General features: G+C 57.2%; 1 protein-coding gene across 3 annotated transcripts in view; it reads left to right on the top strand.

Annotated features, from left to right (window-relative positions):
- The window catches only part of TTC7A (tetratricopeptide repeat domain 7A), a 155,924-nt gene that overhangs the window by 113,192 nt on the left and 23,176 nt on the right, over nt 1-19,556 (top strand). For all 3 annotated transcript variants that reach the window (XM_060026674.1, XM_060026673.1, XM_060026675.1), the window contains 4 exons: nt 290-347; nt 1,535-1,607; nt 4,276-4,436; nt 16,758-16,874. In XM_060026674.1, the coding sequence (XP_059882657.1) occupies nt 290-347; nt 1,535-1,607; nt 4,276-4,436; nt 16,758-16,874 (409 nt within the window). The remainder of the gene's footprint in view (nt 1-289; nt 348-1,534; nt 1,608-4,275; nt 4,437-16,757; nt 16,875-19,556) is intronic.

Below are 19,556 nucleotides of genomic sequence, written 5' to 3'. Positions count from 1 at the left end.
TTGGAAGGGTCAGGGTGGCCCAGGTGGCAAGGAAGGCAAAGGAGTACAAGGATCTGTTGTGTCAAGAATCATGCCAGGAGGCTAGGACCAGGGCGACACCTGCCCCCCTTCCCCCAGTAACCAGGGCAGACGGTGGCACCATTCTGGAGCTGCTTGAGTGCAAGCATTTGCCGGATGGGGTCCCGGGGGGGCCTCTCCCTGCAGAGCTCTGTGCCCTGGGTGGGACAGAGCTGGGTCGGCCCCCCTCCAGCACCCCCTCATGGCTTCGTCTCCATCCTGTCTCCTGCAGCGACTCTGAAATCCAAGCAAGATGAATTGCACCGGAAGGCACTGCAGACGCTGGAGAGGTGAGGGAGGCCCGACTGGCAGCGTTGCTCGAGGGGACTCCTTCTCCTGTTCTCTTAGGAGACCTTCTGGTGTAGACAGAGCAAAGGTTTCTGTCCCCATGTTGTTGACCAGCTGACCGAGGCTCTGAGAGCTCACACAGGAAGCAGGGACAGGCCTTTGGGGTTGGGTGGGCGGGTTGAGCCCTTCCACATGAGTAGAGCTCCCCCCAGGCTCAGCTCCCGTCCCCCTGAGCTCAGGGGACGCGAGCTATAGCAGGAAAGCACCTTGCACAGTGACCTACAAGTATAGCAGGGACTCAGAAAGAGTGTTTGCCTCCTCCCAGCCCCTCTGCAACCTGAGGGCTGTGAGGAGCCCTACCCCAGGTCCTCACAGAGATTTCCTGGGAGCCCAGAGTCCAGGAGGGAGGAAGGGAGGGAGGGGGCGGCAGAGAAGCCCCTCCCCCAGCAGCAGCCCTTCCTCCCTCTCCAGGCCCATCCTGGCTGAGTCCCCTCTCCACCACAGCCCGGGCACCCACCTGAGCACCCCTCCCCTTCCTTCCTCTGGCCCATCGCAGGGCTCTTCCCCATGAGCCCCGTGTGTCTTTGTCCCTCAGAGCACGGATGGCGGCTGCTGGGTAGGAGCCTGCCCTGGACTCCTCATGCCAGCTTCCTGGGAACTCCCCTCTGGGGCAGACTGTTCTCAAGCCCAGGGAGGAAGGAGAGGCCCATCCTGGCAAACCCCCTCTGAACTCCCAGGATCAGGGGACATCTCCTTCCCTCCCCCGCTGGCTCTTCATTCCCAGCGCTTCTTGCCCAGAGAGGCCATCCCAGCCCCACATCCTCCGGGAACCGTTCCCTTCTGTCGTGCGGTGGAGAGGGCAGACTCCAGGCTCTGTACCAGGCCACAGCCGGGTCAACAGCTGCCCGGAGGAGAGGGCTTCCCCCACCCAGCAGTCCTGTCCTCCCAGACGGCCCCCACCTCAGCCAGAGCCAGCTCTCTCGGCACCCACTGCCCCTGCCTTGGGCTGCCCGTGGGCTTTCTGCCCCAGCCATGGTCTCCCGCGGGGCACCCTCCAAAGCGGGCCCAGGCAGAATCTCCAACATTGGGCCCTGCAGCACCCAGCACAGGGGCGGGCACGCTGGAGACCCACGTCACACACTGGTTGTCGACGTTGATGGCTGACTTGCTGCTCCCTTGCCCCATACAGAGCCCAGCAGCTGGCGCCCGATGACCCCCAGGTCATCCTCTATGTCTCCCTGCAGCTGGCCCTCGTCCGCCAGGTGAGTCCTCACAATTCTAACACCCAGGTCTCTGGGGGCTGCTGATCTTCTCCTGGCTCCACTGCCTTTATCGGCTGTGTGACCCTTTGCAAGTGACTTGACCTCTGTGAGCCTCTGTTTCCTTGTCTGCTATGTCAGCACCTTCATACTCCACCTCAGAGGGCCCTAGTAAGGATTAAGTCAGCTAACGTGGTAAAGCCCCTGGCCCACGGTGGGCGCACAGGAAGGGGTTATTCTCTGCCCTCACTCCTCCTACAGTGTGTCCGTCTCCTGAGAAGTTGACAGGTGACCACAGTAAACATTTGCTTGTGTCCTCACCTTCTGTTGAGCTTTCCCCAGGGGTCTAGAGTAGAGTGATTGGCACGTGGAGCTGTTTCTGTGTGACCCAGAGCTTCCCTCTGACCCTGTGGACGCCACCGGCAGGCTCGGCCTCTGGGGCCTGACGGGGACCTGCTATCCGCCAACCACCTTCGACCTACATGGCTCTCCAGGCCGACCCACCTTCCTTCTCCAAGCTGTCCAGGGAGTGAGGCCGGGCAACCCACCCAGCCATTGCCTTTCAGAAGCGAGCGAGAGCTCCCGTCGCCCAGGCCCCTCAGAGCCTCTGCTTTCACATGTGCCCCGCAGGCTGGTGCTCTGTGTGAAGCAGGACCTCTCGGTAGCTTTGATCGAGTGGGCGTGGACGCTGGGCCACTCGGGACCTGCAGACGAGCCAGCAGGGACCCGGGCTGGGCTGCAGACTGTTGGAGAGGAGTCCACAGAGCCCCCATCTGCTCGTGGTCAGGTGACAGGCAGCCTGGCTGACGAGGGTGCTGCCGTACCCCCACTGGCCTGGGCGAGCCCTGCATCTGATGAGGAGGGCGCCGGTGGCCCCATTTGACACCTGAGGCGCTGAAGCTCTCCTGAGCTCAGGAACTGGGAACTGGCCAGGCCAGCACAGTGGCTGTTCCAGAGCCCACCCTGACCGAGTGAAGCAACCCCATGGGGCTCTAAGTATCCTGTCCCTCTGTCCCGTTTGGAGACTGGGCAATTGGAGCCTTGTCCACCGGCCGGGTGGTTGGTTTTACTGGTCGATGTCAACTTCTAGCCCCTGGTCTCATCTTCAGGGAGCTGTGTTCCCAGCCCCTCTCCCACTGTGCCCCTGGCTCCTGACTTCCAGGTCCCGGAGGAGGCACCTGTCCCTCTCTGCTGCTCTCTCCAGAAACATCAGTCTGCTCTGCTGCTCCCAGGAGCGTGGACGCAAAGATACCCGACACCAGTTTATTTTTAGCCCTCTGTAAAAGAACCGGTGCTTTCCTTGCCAATCAAGTTCCTGATAAACCTTCGGTGATGCATTTTTTAATATCTTTAAGTATTCAGCCGCCTCTGATGAATGGCGTCTGTCCTCCCAGAGAGATGGCTGGGCCGGGCCAGTGGAGCCTGGCACCCATTGTCCTTGGGGACCCAGATCTTGGTAACCTCGGGGTTGAAGGTCCCTGAACGAACTCTAAGCTAGTCCTGCTGCCTGGGTCCCTGAGCTCCTCTGGCCCATCCTGCCCAGAGCATGCATGGCTGCTCAAATAGTGAGGACCAAGGATTTGGACACCCAGCCCAGAATAACGGGGCAGGAGCAGCCCTGGGGAGGCATGGGCAGGCCAAGCCAGGAGCCACACTGACCTTAGCTTCCTCCTTTACTTTCCATGACCTTCCACAAAGGGAGGTCCCCGTGGGAGGACTCTGGGCCTGGCAGTAGTGCCCGCAGCCTGTGCAGAGGCTGGGTGGAGACCGGGCAGGTGCCGGGGACCAGAGGCCCCAGCTGACCTGTGTCCTGTAGGCCCCTCAAGGAGCCTTGGAGACCGGGGTCTGAGGTTTGGTGAAGAACAAGACTTCCTGAAAAGGGCTCCCGAGGTTCCTGGGAGGACGGGGTCCTGGTGTGGATAGAGTCACAGGAGCTGACACAGCTGCCAGGCCTGAGCGCCTGAGAGAACGCGTCCCTCAGGACTGAGAGAAAGGGTCTTACCTGTTCGTTAGCTGCCTGGGCTCTGGGGGCTTGAAGAGGGAAACTCACATTTTCAAACGTGTTCAGTACTCAGCAGGACATTTTTCCTACGTCGTCTCACCCTCTCGGCCACTGTCATAGGTATGACCGTTATCCTCACTTTGCAGCGTAAGGACTGCAGCTCAGACAGGCGAAGTCCCCTGCCCTGGACGCCAGCTAGGAAGTGGCAGAGCTGGGATCCATGCCCCCATCTGACCCCAGAGCCTAAGCTCTTGCCACTGTGAACCTCTGAGTAGGAGGCAGCATCTATCTGTCAGCCCCCAGCACTGCGTGAATAGGTTCGGAGAAGAGTCCTGTAGCCAGTGGTCCGGGTGGCCTCTCCTCGCAGCCTCACTCCTCCGGTTTAGTTGGTGCTTCCCGGCCGATCCTTCGTGGTACTCTGTGAACCTGCCCCTCTTTTCCCTCTTGCGTGGGCACAGCGCTAGCTTCCAGGGCCTGACTTTGGACAGCAGATCCCTCCCGGCCATGTGATTTGGGGGCGTGTTTTCTCATCAGAGCCCCTGCCTGCCCCACAGTGCCTGGGGTCTCATTGAGTCTGCTGCACCCTTGTTGGCTGGCACCTGGCCCCAGAGTCCGGGCTGAGGTGTGGGCCTTGGGGAAGGTCGCTCAGCTGGTGCCTTTCTCCGGCAGATCTCCAGCGCCATGGAGCAGCTGCAGGAGGCCCTGAAAGTGTGCAAGGATGACGCCAACGCCCTCCACCTGCTGGCGCTCCTTTTCTCGGCCCAGAAACACTATCAGCATGCCCTGGACGTCATCAACATGGCCATCACGGAGTATCCCGAGAACTTCAAGTGAGTTCCCCATGGACACTGCTGGGCTGGCGGGCTGGTCAGTGCACACACTGAGCGTCAGGGTGGGGCGGGGACCTGTGGGGGCGGAGCCTGGCTCTGGCATTCTGTTCTGGCCAGGTGTGAGCAGAGGGCACACACCTGCTGTGTGGTGTGAGGGCAGCTCCACATAGCCTGTTGTTTGTATTCGGGAGACAGCCCTGGCTCTTGGTCTGCACCCTGCATTTGAGAGATTATTAGAACTGAAATCGGTTCACTTTAAAAGACAGGTCGCTTAGGGAACACTACACGTAGATAAAACAACCTGTGCGGACAAGGGATCAGTTACCTAATCCCAAATATAATACAGCAAGACCTACCGTGTAGAAGTTTATTTTTTACTTTTATACAAATACACGAAGGACAAAGGTCCTCCTCTTCCAGTACCAGTTACCTGGCTTTTTTCCAAGCTCCGTTCTCACGCCTATCTGGCAGGGTCTGACGCACGGTCTGCTGCCAGCCATGTGTGTGCACATCCGCGTGTATGAGTGTGCCTCTGTGTGTGTGCGTTTATTGTCGGTTACGCTTCGGCGGAAACAGAAACTGTCACGATGAGAGGGTTAGAATCCTAGAGCGGGGAGGGGTTGCCTCACCCGGCCCCTGGGTCAGAGTGCGTGTCGCAGAAGAAACAAGAGGCTGGGCCAGGCATCAGACACTGTCCTTTTTCTGAGTGAAATCTTGCATGCAGGTGGAAACTGAACAGATGGGAGCAGAGCTGTCCTGTGGAAGCCAGGGAAGGGGGCCCACATGCTGGCCCCTCGGTGCCCCCAGCCCCGTGCAGGAGCCTCCCGTGCCCGCGTCTCCCATCTGACTGCACGAGTTGAGTGGGGGGTGGAAAATCCACCTGCCACGCAGCCCTGTGGAGTGACGCTAGGGTGTGACCGTGGCTCTTCGCAAATAAGTCCGTACTTTTCCCCATGGATGAGACCCCTGGATTAGCAGGAAAGGTCGCTGAGTCCATTACTGGTCAGGGATCACTGAACAATGTCATTGCTCTTCAACTGAAAGTGCATCCTGCTTCTCCAGCTGCGTCCTGCATGGGGAACAAGCTGCGTGTGGCTTCCGCTATTGCCACGGCAGTTAATTAAACCCCGGATCCAGTAAATATCACTGCAGCCAAACAAAAGTCAGCCTCCTTCGCCCTGACCTCAGTGTCCTCAGCAAGGTCTGTATTGCAGGCACTTAAAGGCCCCTGGTCTGGGTCTGTCTGCCACCCAGTGCCTCGCTGGGCCCAGGTGGCTGAGACCTTGTAGAGGCTCTTCCTTTCTGCAGAGACTGCCTTAGTGTAGGAGAGGCTGGCAGGCTGGTGTCAGGGGTCTGGGAGGCCTGGCCCAGGGGGATGCTGCTGGGTGGAACAGACCCCTTTCCTCTTGCGCTTGTCCCCATGTGGGAGCCACAGCAAGTCCCTGGCTGTCACTTACCTGTGGTGCCTCCCGAAGCTTGCCCCTGCATCTTCTCAGCTGCTGAAAGACTGACATCTGTCCTGCCTCCAAGGACTATTGTGAGACTCAGACAAGAAAAGATCTCACAGTCAATTTACAACTGGTTTCAAGGACAGCAGTGGGGGTGGGTCTGGAAGATGGTCCACAGTGTAAGGCCGGGACCTGGAACCCGAGGGAGACGAGTGCCCTCAGTGGGCTGGGAGTGGGGTGAGGGCATCCTGCACGTGAGGGCCGGTGTTCAAGCTCCTTAGCTGCACAGGAGGTTGCCGTTCCTGGGGGGCAGACTCAAGACTCCAGGAGAAAAACCCAGCTTTCGTGGAGTTGACTCTTGAAAATCTTCCTGAATTCGGGGATTAGAAAGCAAAGCAAAGAGAATCTTGATTTCCAAGCTGTGGGATGACCTTTAGTTAATGGAGCTTGAGTTTAAAAAGGCAGAAACGTGGTGAGGCAGAGACTGATGGGCCTGCAGGGACAGTGGGAACCTGGCACGGTGGGAACCAGACACCCGAGCAGCTTCCTGAAATCCTGAGGGCTTCCGACGGAGCCCTGGACACATGTGCTGGCCTGGCCGTTGCTGGCCAGTTTGCCGGGGGCCTCAAGGGGGCAGCAGGCTCCCTGTTTGCACCTGGGTTCCAAGCCAGGCCAGGCCTCAGAATGCAAGAGATCCCCACAGCAAGCTTGGAGATGCCTTTGCTGGTCCCTTCTCCAGTCCTGGGATTGGGAGGCTCAGCCGGGAGGGTCACGGGGAACAGGCCACTGCTAAGCTTGGTCCCTGAAGCCATGGGCTCCGTGGGGCGCTGGTTTTAGGTAACAGATTCCTTGTGCTTTAGTCAGGCCGCTTGTAGGGGAGGTCGCCATAGTAACCAAACAACATTCCTGGGCTAATGATGGGAGCTTTCCAATAACCAGCCTGTCAGTCACTGCTCCCACCCCAGACCTGGCAGCCTGCCAGATGGGTTTTGAAAGCCCAGGCTCTTGGGCTGACAGAAAAGGAGCAAACTGGTTTGCCCTTCCCTTCCCCTCCCACCCCTCTTGGGTTTCTGGCCAGCCCAGCCCAGGTCCTGGGGGCCTTGGAAGGTCCTGGGGAGAGGGGTGTCGGAGCGCTAGGGAGCTCTCCCCAGAGCAGGAGCTGTATGGCCCTCTTGACAAGCCAGAGCTCACCACTTGTAAGCAAATGGAACCGGTCACAGCATCTCCCCCAGGAAACCTGGGCTGTTTTGGAAAATGTTTGAGCTGAGAACTAGGCATTAGCTGGGGCCAGACCGTGACTGAATCCAGCCAAGGCCAAGTTGGCCTCGAGGGTTACCCCTCTGATCTCTCCCTGGCCTGCCTCACCTTTTTCTCAGGTTGCATGTGATAAATTTCTGGTGGTGCATTCCACTGAGCAGAAGGGATCAGAGTCCTGGGGCTTCTGTTAATGTCTCTGACTTAAACCCAGCGTGTTTATTGGATGGTTCTTATTAGGGACTTGGAGTAGATCAAAGGGACGCTTAAAATACCAGCACTCCAGTGAGGGGGCTGGAATCAAAGGTATTAGCACAAACATAGTTTATCACTTTGCCAGGTTCATGAAACATTTTTGGCTGCCACATCCCCTGATGAGGACAGGAGCCATGGGGTAAACTTGCAGGCCATGTGGTGGAGGGAAGTGTTAAACCAGGCATAATCACTGGCACCGGCACACTCTTCCCCAAAGGTCAGTTCCTCATCGGCGAAGCTGGTCTGACATTCAGCGTTTCCCTTTGCTGGTGGTTCTTTGGGGCCCTCCTGAAACCTCACTCCACGTGACGCTGCGGTCAGAGAGTCTTCAGCTGACCCTCCAACTAGGAGGGTAGATGATCTAGGTCACTTTGTTTGGGGAAGAATAAGGAAAGGAAGGAAGACAGATATTTGCAGGTTTCTCCAGAAGGAATTCTTTGTTTTAAAGCCATTTGAGCTCTTTGCTCCCTGATCCTCACGCCTATGAACATTTTCTGGTGGCAGGCACCGTGGCCTGGGGCCCTTGGCTTTCAAGCAAGAGTGGCCCAGCCTTTCTGCCCCTGGGAGAGGGCTCAGGAGGTGAATTCGTGCCCATGAAGTGGGGCTGGCCTCCCCTCTGCAGTGGGTGGTCTTCAGGTCCCCAGGTCTGCTCACTGGGCAGAGATTATAGACCAAGACCAAGGTGTTTGCTTCGTGGTGTCTTATACCTGGCTGGGAGCCAACTTTTGTTCCGTCTGAGGACGTGCTTTCCGGAAGTTCTTCCACCCCAAGGTGGTTATGGAATGGCTCTGTGTGGTTTGTTCTCATATCTTTCAAGGTCAAGAATTTGTGTTTGGAGAGTCACCTGGAGGTACCTGGAGGTGACCTGCAGCTGAGGGAAGCTGGGTCAGCCATTGGTCAGCACAGATAAGGCCGGGGATGCCGTGGGCGCAGGCGGCTGTTCTGCGGGTGGGCCAGAGCTTCTGAAGCAACAAGGCGCTAACTCCTGGATGTGGAAGCTTATGGGCTGTCGATTTTAAACGTCGGATCACATTGAATGAATTCATTAAGAGGTAGAGGATCAGTGTGAACCTTAAAAGGCTGGGGGACATGAGTCAGTGTCATCCTCCAGAGCCAAGGAAAAATTACTGTTTTTTTAGGTCTAAGAAAAGCTGCCATAAGTGTCCCTTGCAAGTTAGGGATTAGTCTATGGGAAGGTAATAAAGACGGGCCTGACTGCGGCCCTCTCCCTTTTAGGGAGGTCCCTCCTGTTAGAGCTTTAAAATAATATCCTCAACGAGCAAGTGTGTGAGCTTAGCCAGTTAATTGCCCTGGTGGAGTCTCTCCCAGAGGCATGGCATTTAGAGGAGCCTGAGACCTGTGTCCTTCAGCACTTCCCTGGCCAGGGTGAGAGCCAGGTGATGACAGCCCTTGGAGGCGAGGGAGCGGCTGGTTCCTACTCATATACGGGCTGCCCCTCCCCTTCTCCCTTAGCCCCACCTCCAGGCCTTCAGACCTGTCCCTGCCAGTCCAGCCCCAAGGAGTACCTTACCTCGCCTTGCTTCTAAATCCTGCCCATCCTCAGAGACTCCCCTTGGGCTCCACTTTGCCTTGAAGCTCCTGTACTCAGAGCTGAACCACTCAACTGAGTGTCTGATTCTCTTCTTCTGTTTCGTTTCCTAATGGCCTTGGATGTGTTTCTTGAGCTTCCCCGAGTGTGGAAGCACCTTTGGGGCAGAGATTATGGCCTGTCCTCTGCCTCCCCTTCCTCCCTGTAGGGAACCCACAGCTGGACACCCAGCACACCACTAGACCCCCCGACGGGTAGACCGTAGGAGTTGTTTTGTTCGTTGTTCTGGAAGGAGGGAAGGGAACACATGGGGATGTTGGCGCTTACAGCCCTCAGAGCACTCTCATACCCCTTAACCCTGTTTGGTCGTTGCTTTGGTTTGATTTGTTTACTTGGTCTTTACAACCCTCCTGCTCTAAAGGTAAAGACGCTAACGGGAGAGTTAGAGCGTCTCTCAAGGTCAGAAAGCTGATGAGTGGCAAAGCAGGGACTAGAACCCAAGGCGGCTGATTGACTGAACAGCCCCGGTACGCTTGAACCCCAAGTGCTTCAATAATGACAGAATAACAACACACCCGGTGCTTGCTCTGTGCCAGGCACTGCTCTAAGCACTTTCCATGCATTAACTCATCTCATCCCCTCAGCAGCTGTGGGAGGTGTAGGAACTATTGTTACTCCCACTTTCCAGATGAGGAAACAGAGGCACAGAGGGCTTAAGTAAGCAGCTGTACATAATAGGGGCTAGGTGAGTAGTAATGACAGGTCATACGTGGACTGAACCGTTTATGAAGTGCTAGGCCTTTTATGTGCATTGTTTCCTCATAACAGCCCCCAGGGTGTAGTGATACCATCATTCCCATTTTCCAGATAAGAAACTGAAGCTCTGAGAAGTTGAAATGACTGGCCAGAGGGTACATGGCTACAAGAAGGGCAGCTGGGATTTGAACTTGGGTCATCAGACTTGGGCCCCGTTTTCCGGGACAAGACCCACTTCCTGTAGAAGCCCACGCTGCATGCAGGCTCTGGCCTCCTGGCTGAGGACTTAGACTTTCCAGAGGCGTGGCCGCCTGACTCAGAGAATAGCCTGCTTTTTCCACTCAATTATGTGTTTTCTATAAAAATAGAACTCTTCATTAAAACAATGCAGCGCAGCCATCAGCTGGAATTACTAATTACCGTCCTTTAAAGAGATAATACCCCTTTTGTGCATTCACCATGCTTGCCGCCACCCTCTCCTCCACGACAGAGGGCCAGGAGCCAGAAACCAGGGCCCCGGAACGCACACGTGGGGCAGTGGGACCAGAGGATAGAGCTTCTGCAGCAGGCTCTGCAGCTTTGGTTGCTGGTCATGGGGACCCCACAGCTTTCCAGGCCTCCGTGAGTCCTTGTGACTCAGCTTTCTTCTTCTGTTATCCAACAAAGATTTGTTGAGTGACATTAGGTGAGGCACTGGGGAGACGGAGATAAGAAAGACGTGGTTCTGCCCCGAGCGTAGGGTCTGGTAGGAAAGACCGGTAATGATGGAGCGGTCTCAGGCTGAGGGCTGACCTTTCTTGAGGGGTGGCTGTGCACCAGGGCTGGCTGCCTTGACAGTTTCTGTTGCCCTTAGTCCTCCCAACAGCCCTGCTTGGTGGTGCCGTTACTGTCCCTATTTGACCAACATCCGGTAGAGCTCAGAGAGGTGAAGGCACCTGCTAGGAAGCAGCGGGACCTGGGTGTACCTGCATTGCCTGATGCCAAAGGCCGTGTTTCAGCACGACCTCCTCCTGTTTGCTGGGGAGTGAGTCAGGGGCCAGAGGTGCTTCCCTCAGGTACGCAGCAGGTATCGTGTTCAAGTGTTTACTGCACATGCTGAGTAAATTTTATAGGGAACTTCTTTCAAGGAACGTGGAAGTAAAAACGTGGGCCCGTTGTGCGGGCCCCCCACACAGCCCATGTCCCTCCCTGCAGCCAGCTCTGCTCTGCCAGCATCCCCCTGCCACCGAGAGTGGGGTGCTGGGAGGGAACGCCGGGGAAGATGGTTGGAGGCCCTGGGTGAGGGGGATGGACGAGATGACCTCTGACCCCAGGACAGTGCTGGCTTAGCCAGAGCTGCTGTCACAAGAATATCCCCCATTTACAAAATAATTCTTTTTTTAAAAAAAAGGTTTTGGAAAGGCTCATGCTCACCCAGTTCTGAGGAGGCCCACCCTGAGATGGTTCCTCTTCACGGCAGTGGAAAGAAATGATTTGTCTTAGCCTCAAATGGGAATAGCTCCAAGTCTTAATCCTTTTGACAAATAATTAGCAGGCTGATCCCGGCCCAGGAGTTCAAGCCAGGCAGGGCCTGGGAGGAGAGAGAGGAGGCGGGTGCTAGGCCCACCCGAGCTTTCCCCTGGGAACCTCCATCATCAGCCCTTGGCCAGAGCTATCACGAAGTTTGGCAAAGCCAGTGACCTGTGGCGACACCCAGAGACGCTGACCTCGCTGGTGTCTCTCTTCCCCCACTGGAGGAGGGCTGGCCCAGATGCAGACAGACAGACTGACTGACTGCAGGGCTGAGATCGTTCACGGTTCAGCAGGGGCTGGCTCTGTTCAGGTGTGATGGGCACCTGTCTTTGGCCCCAGGTGCTGACCCATATAGGTGACTCGGAAGGTGGCCGGCGAGGGCTGCCAAGGCTCCAGTGGCCGTGAGGGAGGGCATGCGCTCTTAGAGGGTGGGCCCACGGCTACACTGGGCCTCCTTGCTAGGAACAGGGTGCACATGCCTCAGCCTTTGGAGTGCACAGAGTGCCAGGACCCGGGACTCTCCTCCCCGCAGCCCAGCAGCCTCACGCCTGCAGCGGGGACAGAGGGCATGGCGTTTACACTGACGCTTGCTCCTTCGCCTTCCCCAGAGAGAACTCTCATCTTTCACATCTGCCTTCAGATGCAATGGCGGCGCTGCAAAGGCGTTCGGCCTTAAAAGACCTCAGTGTTTATTCTGCAGCTTAAAAAACAGGAAGGTGCTTGCAAGACAAGGCCACAGCCGGCCGAGGTTCGTTCACCCCGACCGGGTTGGCTGTGGCTCTGTCCCTCCCTTCTGATCCTCTTCCTTTCTCATGCCCATCTTTGGTCCCAGGGACCACCTGGAGCCAAAGGTGCCACCTGCCTTGCTGAACAGGCCATGAAGCTCTGGGGTTTTCTGAGAGCCTTCAGAGACACCTGGCCTGGACACTGCTTTGGGGGGTCTGCTAGGCCTGCATTTTTAAAGGAATCCCTTCCCTGAGCCTTGGGCAGGCCTGTGCTTAAGGACTTAGTACAGCTGTAGGTTTCTCAGCTGCTGCTTCTGGGTCATCACAGTTCATCCTGCAGGAGTCCCTGGGGCAGACAGGGCAAGAGACTCCACTCCTATTTCACAGGTTTGGAACCTGTGACATGCCCAGCTGGGTAGCAGCAAAGCTGGGACTTTGGCTCGGGTTTCTCACTCCTGGGCCAGTGTCTGTCTACCGAGTGACGTTACAGTGCAGGGTTAGGACAGCAATGTGGCCATTCCTCTTCCGGAATGGCTTTTGTCAGGTCGTTGGAGGGCTGCAAGATTCCAATACCCCAGCCTTCCTGTCTCAGAGACTCTCCTCAGTTGTGCTGTTGGCTCTGCCTGGGTGGCTGTCCTCTGGGATGAAGACCCCCAGTCACATGGAGCCAGACGCTTTCATGTCACGTCCAGAACTCCCTGTTCCTCCCCAGGCCTCAGGAAGCTTTGCTTCTGGACAGCTTAAAGTGGAATCAGCCAGCACTTTGCTTGTGGGCTGCGTGAGTCCAGCCCTCTCTGCAGTTCTGAGACATCAGTGAGCAGATTCCTCGCCTGCCTCCTAGCCAGGAGCCAGCAGCGGGACGTGGGGCTGTCACAAGCCGGCTCTGATTCAACATGGGTTGCGAGACGCAGAGCGTGGCTGGAGGGTTGTAACAACACGCATTTTCATAGTGTTAAGCTAAGCGGACACCATGTGCTCAGCTCCGTGCCAGGCACTGGGGAGGCGAGGAGGGCACTGACATAGAGGGAGGCAGGGTCCTGTCCTGCAGGCAGTCGTCATCCAGGTGGGGACATGCGGCAGGACACGGGACGAGATAAATGGTAGTTTTGCCATCTATAGGCAGGACTGGCTGCAGACTGTTTCTAGAGTATTTGAATTTTTCAATGCTTGATATGAGTTTATCTTCATTGTTAAAAGCATAAGCCTATGTGGCAAAAAAAAAAAGTGTGTGTACACACACACATACACACATACATACATACATACATACATACACACACACATACATACATATATGAGAGAGTAATTAAGTGCTAACTGAAGATTGTCCTGAGCGTTCAGAGAAGGGCAGGGGTGGCCACGCTTCTTGGAGGAGGACTGGAACCGTTGGATTAAAATTGTGGGTTTTTTTTTAAGTCTCAGAATCCTTTCTTCCGATGACATTTTAGACTCATTCAGCATATAAAACAGGTATGCCAGGGGCTGGGCTGTTTGCAGGGGGCGGGGAGCCCGGGCTTGCCCCCTCTGTTCCCCAGCCCTCACTGCAGCGGCCTCCGCACGGCCCCATCCACGAAGCACGGTGCTCTGATGAGGCTTTGGCCTGTTGGTGTGGACCCCAGCAGCCACAGTGGCATCTAGCGCACTGCCAGCCTCCTCGTACCGTTGTGTGAAGAACTGGGCCACCCATCCCGGCAGATGGGATAGAGAGGGAGACCTGTGCTCCAGCAAGACCAGTGGTTTGGGTGTCTCAGAAGAGTGGCAAGGAGTGGGGTTGTTTGCTGATCCCCGTTGCCAGGCGGAAAGACTTCAGTGGTGACTTAGAGGCGTGGCCGCTGTGTGTGGATGACTAAGTCCCTATGATGTCGTAAAGGCCGTGGGGGTTGGGGCGGGGTGCAGCCCCCATGGGGACGCACAGAAGGTCAGAGGGTGACATCTGGTTAGGAGTTGGCCAGATGTCAGAGAGGAAGGGTGAGCCCCAGCAGGGGCGACAGTGTGAAACAAAGCCTGTCCTGCACGGCAGGGAGCCGCTTATACCCTGTGAGCAGCCCACAGGTACCCAAGGTCACGGGGAGAGGTGGCAGGAATGGAAGGTGGCACGGACAGTCGGGGCAGGGCCCCTTGCTGAGGAGGACGGTTCTGGCAGCGCGGAACTGCGAGGCCAAGGAAATCTCAGGAGCTAATCTGGAGGCTCCCAGGATCTGGGAGTGAGGGATCCAACCGGAGTGTGACTGTCGGAGTGCTTGCCCCAGCCCAGAAAGGATGTGGTTGGGTTGAGAAATTCCGCTCTGGGTCACTCATGCTAATGGAATGTCAGGATCTGCGTTGGTAGAAGTCACTGTAATGCCAGCTCAGCATTCAGCCGCTTCTCTTCTGGGCACACAGTGTGGCCAGGTCTGCCACGGACCCCTGCTGGCTCTCAGGGGCGCAGGCAGCAGTAGGGGGAAGGGACGGGGCGGAGAGGGCCGAGCTGCAGAGGAGGCCTGTCTGGCGGGATTTGGGAGCAGGGGAATGCTGCAGGGCTGGTCTGCCCAGGGACGGCTCCCAGTGGCCCTGCCCAGGGGAGGTGCAGCCTTGGAGTGGACAAAGCCTGGGTGACCCGACCCTCCAGGGGGGAGGAGCTTTCACTCACACCAACACCTGTTCCAGCCGCAGGCCCTCCTCTTCCCCCATGCTTCTCTTCCCTCCCCCAGCTCCCAACTGTATCTCACCCCACCCTCCTCTTCATCAAACACCAGCCCCGGCAAGACCCCTCATCTGTTCTTTCCTTGCACTGAGTCTGATCCAAAAATACAGCCCTGGATTCTCTGGGCAATTTGTCATTTTTAGCACTGATTGTCACCTTGAAGGCAGAAATTATGTCTTCTATTTCACGTTCCTAAAGCAGAGGCTCCTAAAACTTGTGGAGTGTCGGACCTTTTGAGAGTCCGGGAGAGGGGAGTGGGGATGGCAAGACCAGGGTCCCCAGCAGCTCCCACAGGAGTACTGAGACCACGTTCCTCACCAGGCCCGTGCAGTCTGCACTGCGGGGAACACACTTTCTGCCCTCTGGACCTCGTAGGCCTGCCGGGCGATTCGTTAGTAAATGTTCTAAGGAGGGTGCAGGGCATCCTGAGAATCTGGGAGGGCTTCCTGGGGGAGGTGGGATTTACAGTTGAGCATGGGGGAAGGGATGAAAAAGGAGAGGAGATGCCATGTGGTGGTGGGGACAACCCTGTGAGCAGGGGCAGAGAGGGACATGGATTTTTGAGGGAAAGTGAGGAAGAAAAATAATACTTGCCCAGAACCCAAACCCTCTCCACCGAAAAGGGGCAAATTCCACCCTTTTAATTCTCTGCCAACAAGTCACAATCTGAGAAAAACAAGGTGTGAGAAGAAAGGAATGGAGTGAAGCCATCCAAGTCCTTTGTGAGGCTGGAGGCCCAGGACTCAGTGCAAGCAGGGGAGGCCAGGGCCCTGACTGAGGGGGAAGGTCAGAGGGAGAAGCCCCCAGTTGGAGGCCTGGCCTCCCAGTGTGGGGCCTGCTCTCTGCTGCAGCCTCGGTCACGGGGGCGCACCCTGTCTCCAACGCAGGACTCGGCTTCTGTGATCCGCGAGGGCCCGTGTGCCACCCTCAGGTGGGCCGGCAGCACCACCAGGCAGCAGTCAGATTCAGGGCCTGACACTCGGGTCTGCCCAAAAGCAGTGCCGTGAACGGAAGGGCGTCACTGCTCACCACCCACAGAGAACCAGGAGTCGCAGCCTTGTTTGGGCCTCAGTGGCTCGGCCAGGTTCTCCGCAGGCTGGTGCGCGTCAGTGTGGCTGGCAGTACCCGTGGTAAAAAGATGGCAGTACTTCCGTATGTGTGGGTAAACAGCCACTGCCTTGACCGTCCCCAGGACCCCAGGCTCCCCAGCAGTTAAAGATCTATCGCTTGGCACCACAGGGCATCCAGGCCCCATCCTGGTCCTGCTGAGCCAGTGTTCTGCCGGTCTGTCTGTGTCCTGGGCAGAGGGAGGCAGCCGGCCAGCCCTGCGTCCTGCCTCCCGGTGGGCCAGCACTTTCTCTCTCTTCCCAGGCCCTCTCAGGGCCACATCCCCACTGCTTTTACCCCAGAGGACTTCAGGGTTGGGGGTTGAGAGAGATTCTCAGCGGTGACGGAATAAGACTTCACGTCACTTTCATCCTATTGAACGTATAAGGAGGGCTGGCAATTTGGGGCTATCCAGGGAAGCATCCTTCCACAGAGTACAACCTGACCCTCCTCAGGTGTACAGGGTCAGGATACAGTTTGCATTCAATTAGGAGATGTTGCCTGCTGGCGAGGTGGAAAGCAGAGCCCTGTGCCCTTCTGTGACCTTTTCACCAGCCCCTTGCTCAGCCTCATTCCTTGAGTCGAAGTTTGCTTCTGGGTCTGTCTCTTATATAAAGCCCCGTCGTGGGCCTGGTGGGCCATATAAGTAAAAAGATAGGCACGTGTTCAGTGAGGATGCTGCGGAGCCGAGGGTGTGGAGGGGAGAGGAGGGGCAGAGAAAGCAAGGCCGTAACCACCCTGGACAGTGCTTCAGAGGCCGGCCGGGCTAGTACACCATCGGGACAAGCGTGAGCGACAGGGACACTGGTGAATGCAGAAGAGTGCTCTGCGCTTTGGCAGAGAGGATGGAGAAACTGAGGCACAGAGAGAACACGTGGTCCAGGGATACAGCTGAGGCCATTGTTCTTGTGGGCACTGTACCTTCTAAGGGCTGGGGAGGTGGGCAGAATCCCTCGGGGTTCCACCCTGGGAGGAAAGCCAGGGGAAGGGGGCCCCCTCAGGCATTCTCACTGCCGTGCTGTCTCCCCACAGCCTGATGTTCACCAAGGTGAAGCTGGAGCAGATACTGAAAGGCCCAGAGGAAGCCCTTGTGACCTGCAGACAGATGCTGCGGCTGTGGCAGACCCTGTACAGCTTCTCCCAGCTGGGGTGAGTGGCGGGTCCCTCCAGATGGAGTTGGGAGGCGGTGGTTGCCAAGGCAACAGCACACAGCTGAGTGCCCATGATGCCTGGTGGGTGGAGGTGGTGAGGATGTTTGAATGAGGGAATGGGACTTACTGCTTCTGGGGCCTTTTACATCCCTGCTCTAATTTTAACCTTTTGACAATCCTCGATGAAGGACAGAAAGAGGCTGTTTAGGAAACTAAAGTTCAGAGGGGTAAGAGGGAAGAGAAATCATTATTAAGCATCTCCCCCATCAGCTGCTTTTATCTTATCCACTGTCAGATGTTACCTCACCCCAGGGGGTAAACTGGGACTCAGAGACCTTATATAACATGCCAGAGCCGCTCCTGTAAATGGTAGCGGTGGAGCTGGAACCTGGCTCTCCGGAGCCCCAGCCTATGGAGCCTGTCACTTCTTTCTTGGTTCCATTTGGAAGCTGGGAGAGGAGGGGAGGAGGAAGCTGAGTGCTAAAAGGGCCCCCCACTCCTCCCCACTCACCCACTGACCCCACACATCCCATCTCCTTCTCCAGTTCCCAGCCCAAGCTCTGGGATTCTCCTGGGCCAGAGCAGGGCACTCTTGTCCAGGCTGAATCTGCAGAAAGTCTTTGCTCAGACCTGCTGGGACACCTGGGCTCAGCCTATACAGCCCAAAGCAGAAATGGGCCTCATTTCCAAGTGGGGCAGTGCACTGCCCCTTCCAGGTCCCTGGTACCACCTCCTCCCCTTGTCTGGCTGTGTCATCTCCTCAAGGGACCCCACTCTGGTAGGTATATGTATTTTCACAGGGACCCTGGCAGCCCAGCAGCCTCTTAGAATCCCCAGAGGAATATCTCTAAAGGTGCAATTTACAGAGGAGGCCTCAGGATAATCTGATGGAATAAAATGCTTGGGCAGGGTAGGGTCGGCCCTCTCTCTGCAGGCCTTTGGGCTTGGGAGATTCCAGGGCCCAACAGGACCGGTGGGTGGAAGCTGCCAGCAGGCGGCTCTGGGGTGAGGGACTTTTCAGAAGGGAAATGGGGAACCACCTGGCAGCTGGGTGCTGTGAGGGTGAGGGCCAGACTCTGGTGTGAGGGGGGCCCACATTTGGATGCCCCTTGCTCTGCCACTCACTGGCTGTGACAGGTCCCGCAGGTGCACAGCCTGGCTCCCCTTGCAGAGAGGAGCTGTCGCCAGAGCTGGCAGAGAGCGCCTCTTAGCCGGTGGCCAGTTGCCTGCTCATCCAGGCGATCATGATGGGGCCCCTCTGAGCTGCAGCCTCATCTCCAGCGTGTAGGGCTTAGCCTGGGCCACCCCTGCGGGAGCAGCAGAGCTGTGAAGCTGTCAGGTGCTCTCCAGGATGGGGCGGTCGGGTTTGCCTCGGGGTCTTTTCAAGTCACCACCTGCAGCCTCATCTCTGGGGAACTCCCCAGCAAACGGCCCCTGGCCCCACCAACCCAGGGTGGAGCAGAGCTCAGCCCCGCCAGCTACCTGCAGGCAAATTGTTGGAACCAAAGGATTGGATCCAGTCCCCTCCTGGCTTGCCCAAGAAGAGGAAGCATTCTTTCTGAACCTGGAGCCACAGAGCAGGAACTAGGGCTTGTAAAATCTGGGCTCGGGCAATCAAGGATCAAGGCCAGAATCCACAGCCTGAAGGTCTGGCCTGCCCCGCCCCACCCTGCCGGCTCCACCTCCGCTCTGCTCCCTGGCCGCCTTCCTCTGCTCTGCCTGGCGCCAGCCCACACAGCCCCTCCAGGAGGCTCCAGTGCCCGGCCTCTGATGGCCCAGCACAGCCCTCTCTCCATCTGGGTCTTTGTTAAACGCTCAACTTAGACTGTCTCCTTCCATCTGGCTGTCAGGTTCTTCAGGGTAGGGGCCTAGGACCAGGAGGCAAGAGGTCCCCAAGATGAGCTGTTTCTGGAGCCCTAGGAGAGCCCGCTTCAGGACGAGGAGCTGTGTCTGTGCATCCGCTCCAGGCCAGCACAGGCTGGGCACCTGCCCACGTTCTCATTTAGTCCTCACAACGACCTCGTGAGGTGGACATTCTCATGCTCATTAACTGCACAAAATAACTGTGATCATCTCAAGAAGAGAGGGCTAAGATCTAGAAAGGTTAAGCAGCTTTGCCGAGGCTCACATAGCTACGGAGGGCAGCCCCGTGGCTTTCCCCAGTGTCCCTGGCTCTGCACTCAGGTGCCTCCCGGGAATGAGAAGTGGGTGTGAGAGGTGGGAACCAGCCCGACCAACTGTGTTTCTGTGGATGGTTTCCTCTAATGCCCACAAAGATGGCTGTGCACCCAAAGAACCAAGTTCAACGTGAACCGGAGTTAGGATGGCAAGGATACCCCGGCTCTGGCGTTATTTGTGGGACCATCGTCTTGGTGCCCCTCTGAAGGGAGGAGGCCTCTGGCCCCCAGCTGGGCCTGCCTTCTCCTCTCCTGCCCTTTCCGCCTCAGTCCTCTAAGCTTCCCCAACCAGCAGGTTCAAGGCCACAGACCGCCCCCCCCCAGCAGGGGGCAGGGGCTGCCTGGGGGCTGTGTGTACTCCAGGATGGGCACAGCCAGTTGTGCTGCCTTTCTGAGCTGGTGGTCCCCCCGCATCCCCACTCTTGAGAAAAGAGGAGCCTCCCTAGCCCTGTGGCAGCTGCAAGGACCTGGGGAATTGGCGGGGCTTGTTTATCTCCCACCCT

Source organism: Delphinus delphis, chromosome 12 (genome assembly GCF_949987515.2).
Source record: "Delphinus delphis chromosome 12, mDelDel1.2, whole genome shotgun sequence".
NCBI lineage: Eukaryota > Metazoa > Chordata > Mammalia > Artiodactyla > Delphinidae > Delphinus > Delphinus delphis.
The sequence above is the reverse complement of the archived record's forward strand: the minus strand, read 5'-3'. Positions and strand labels throughout refer to the sequence as shown.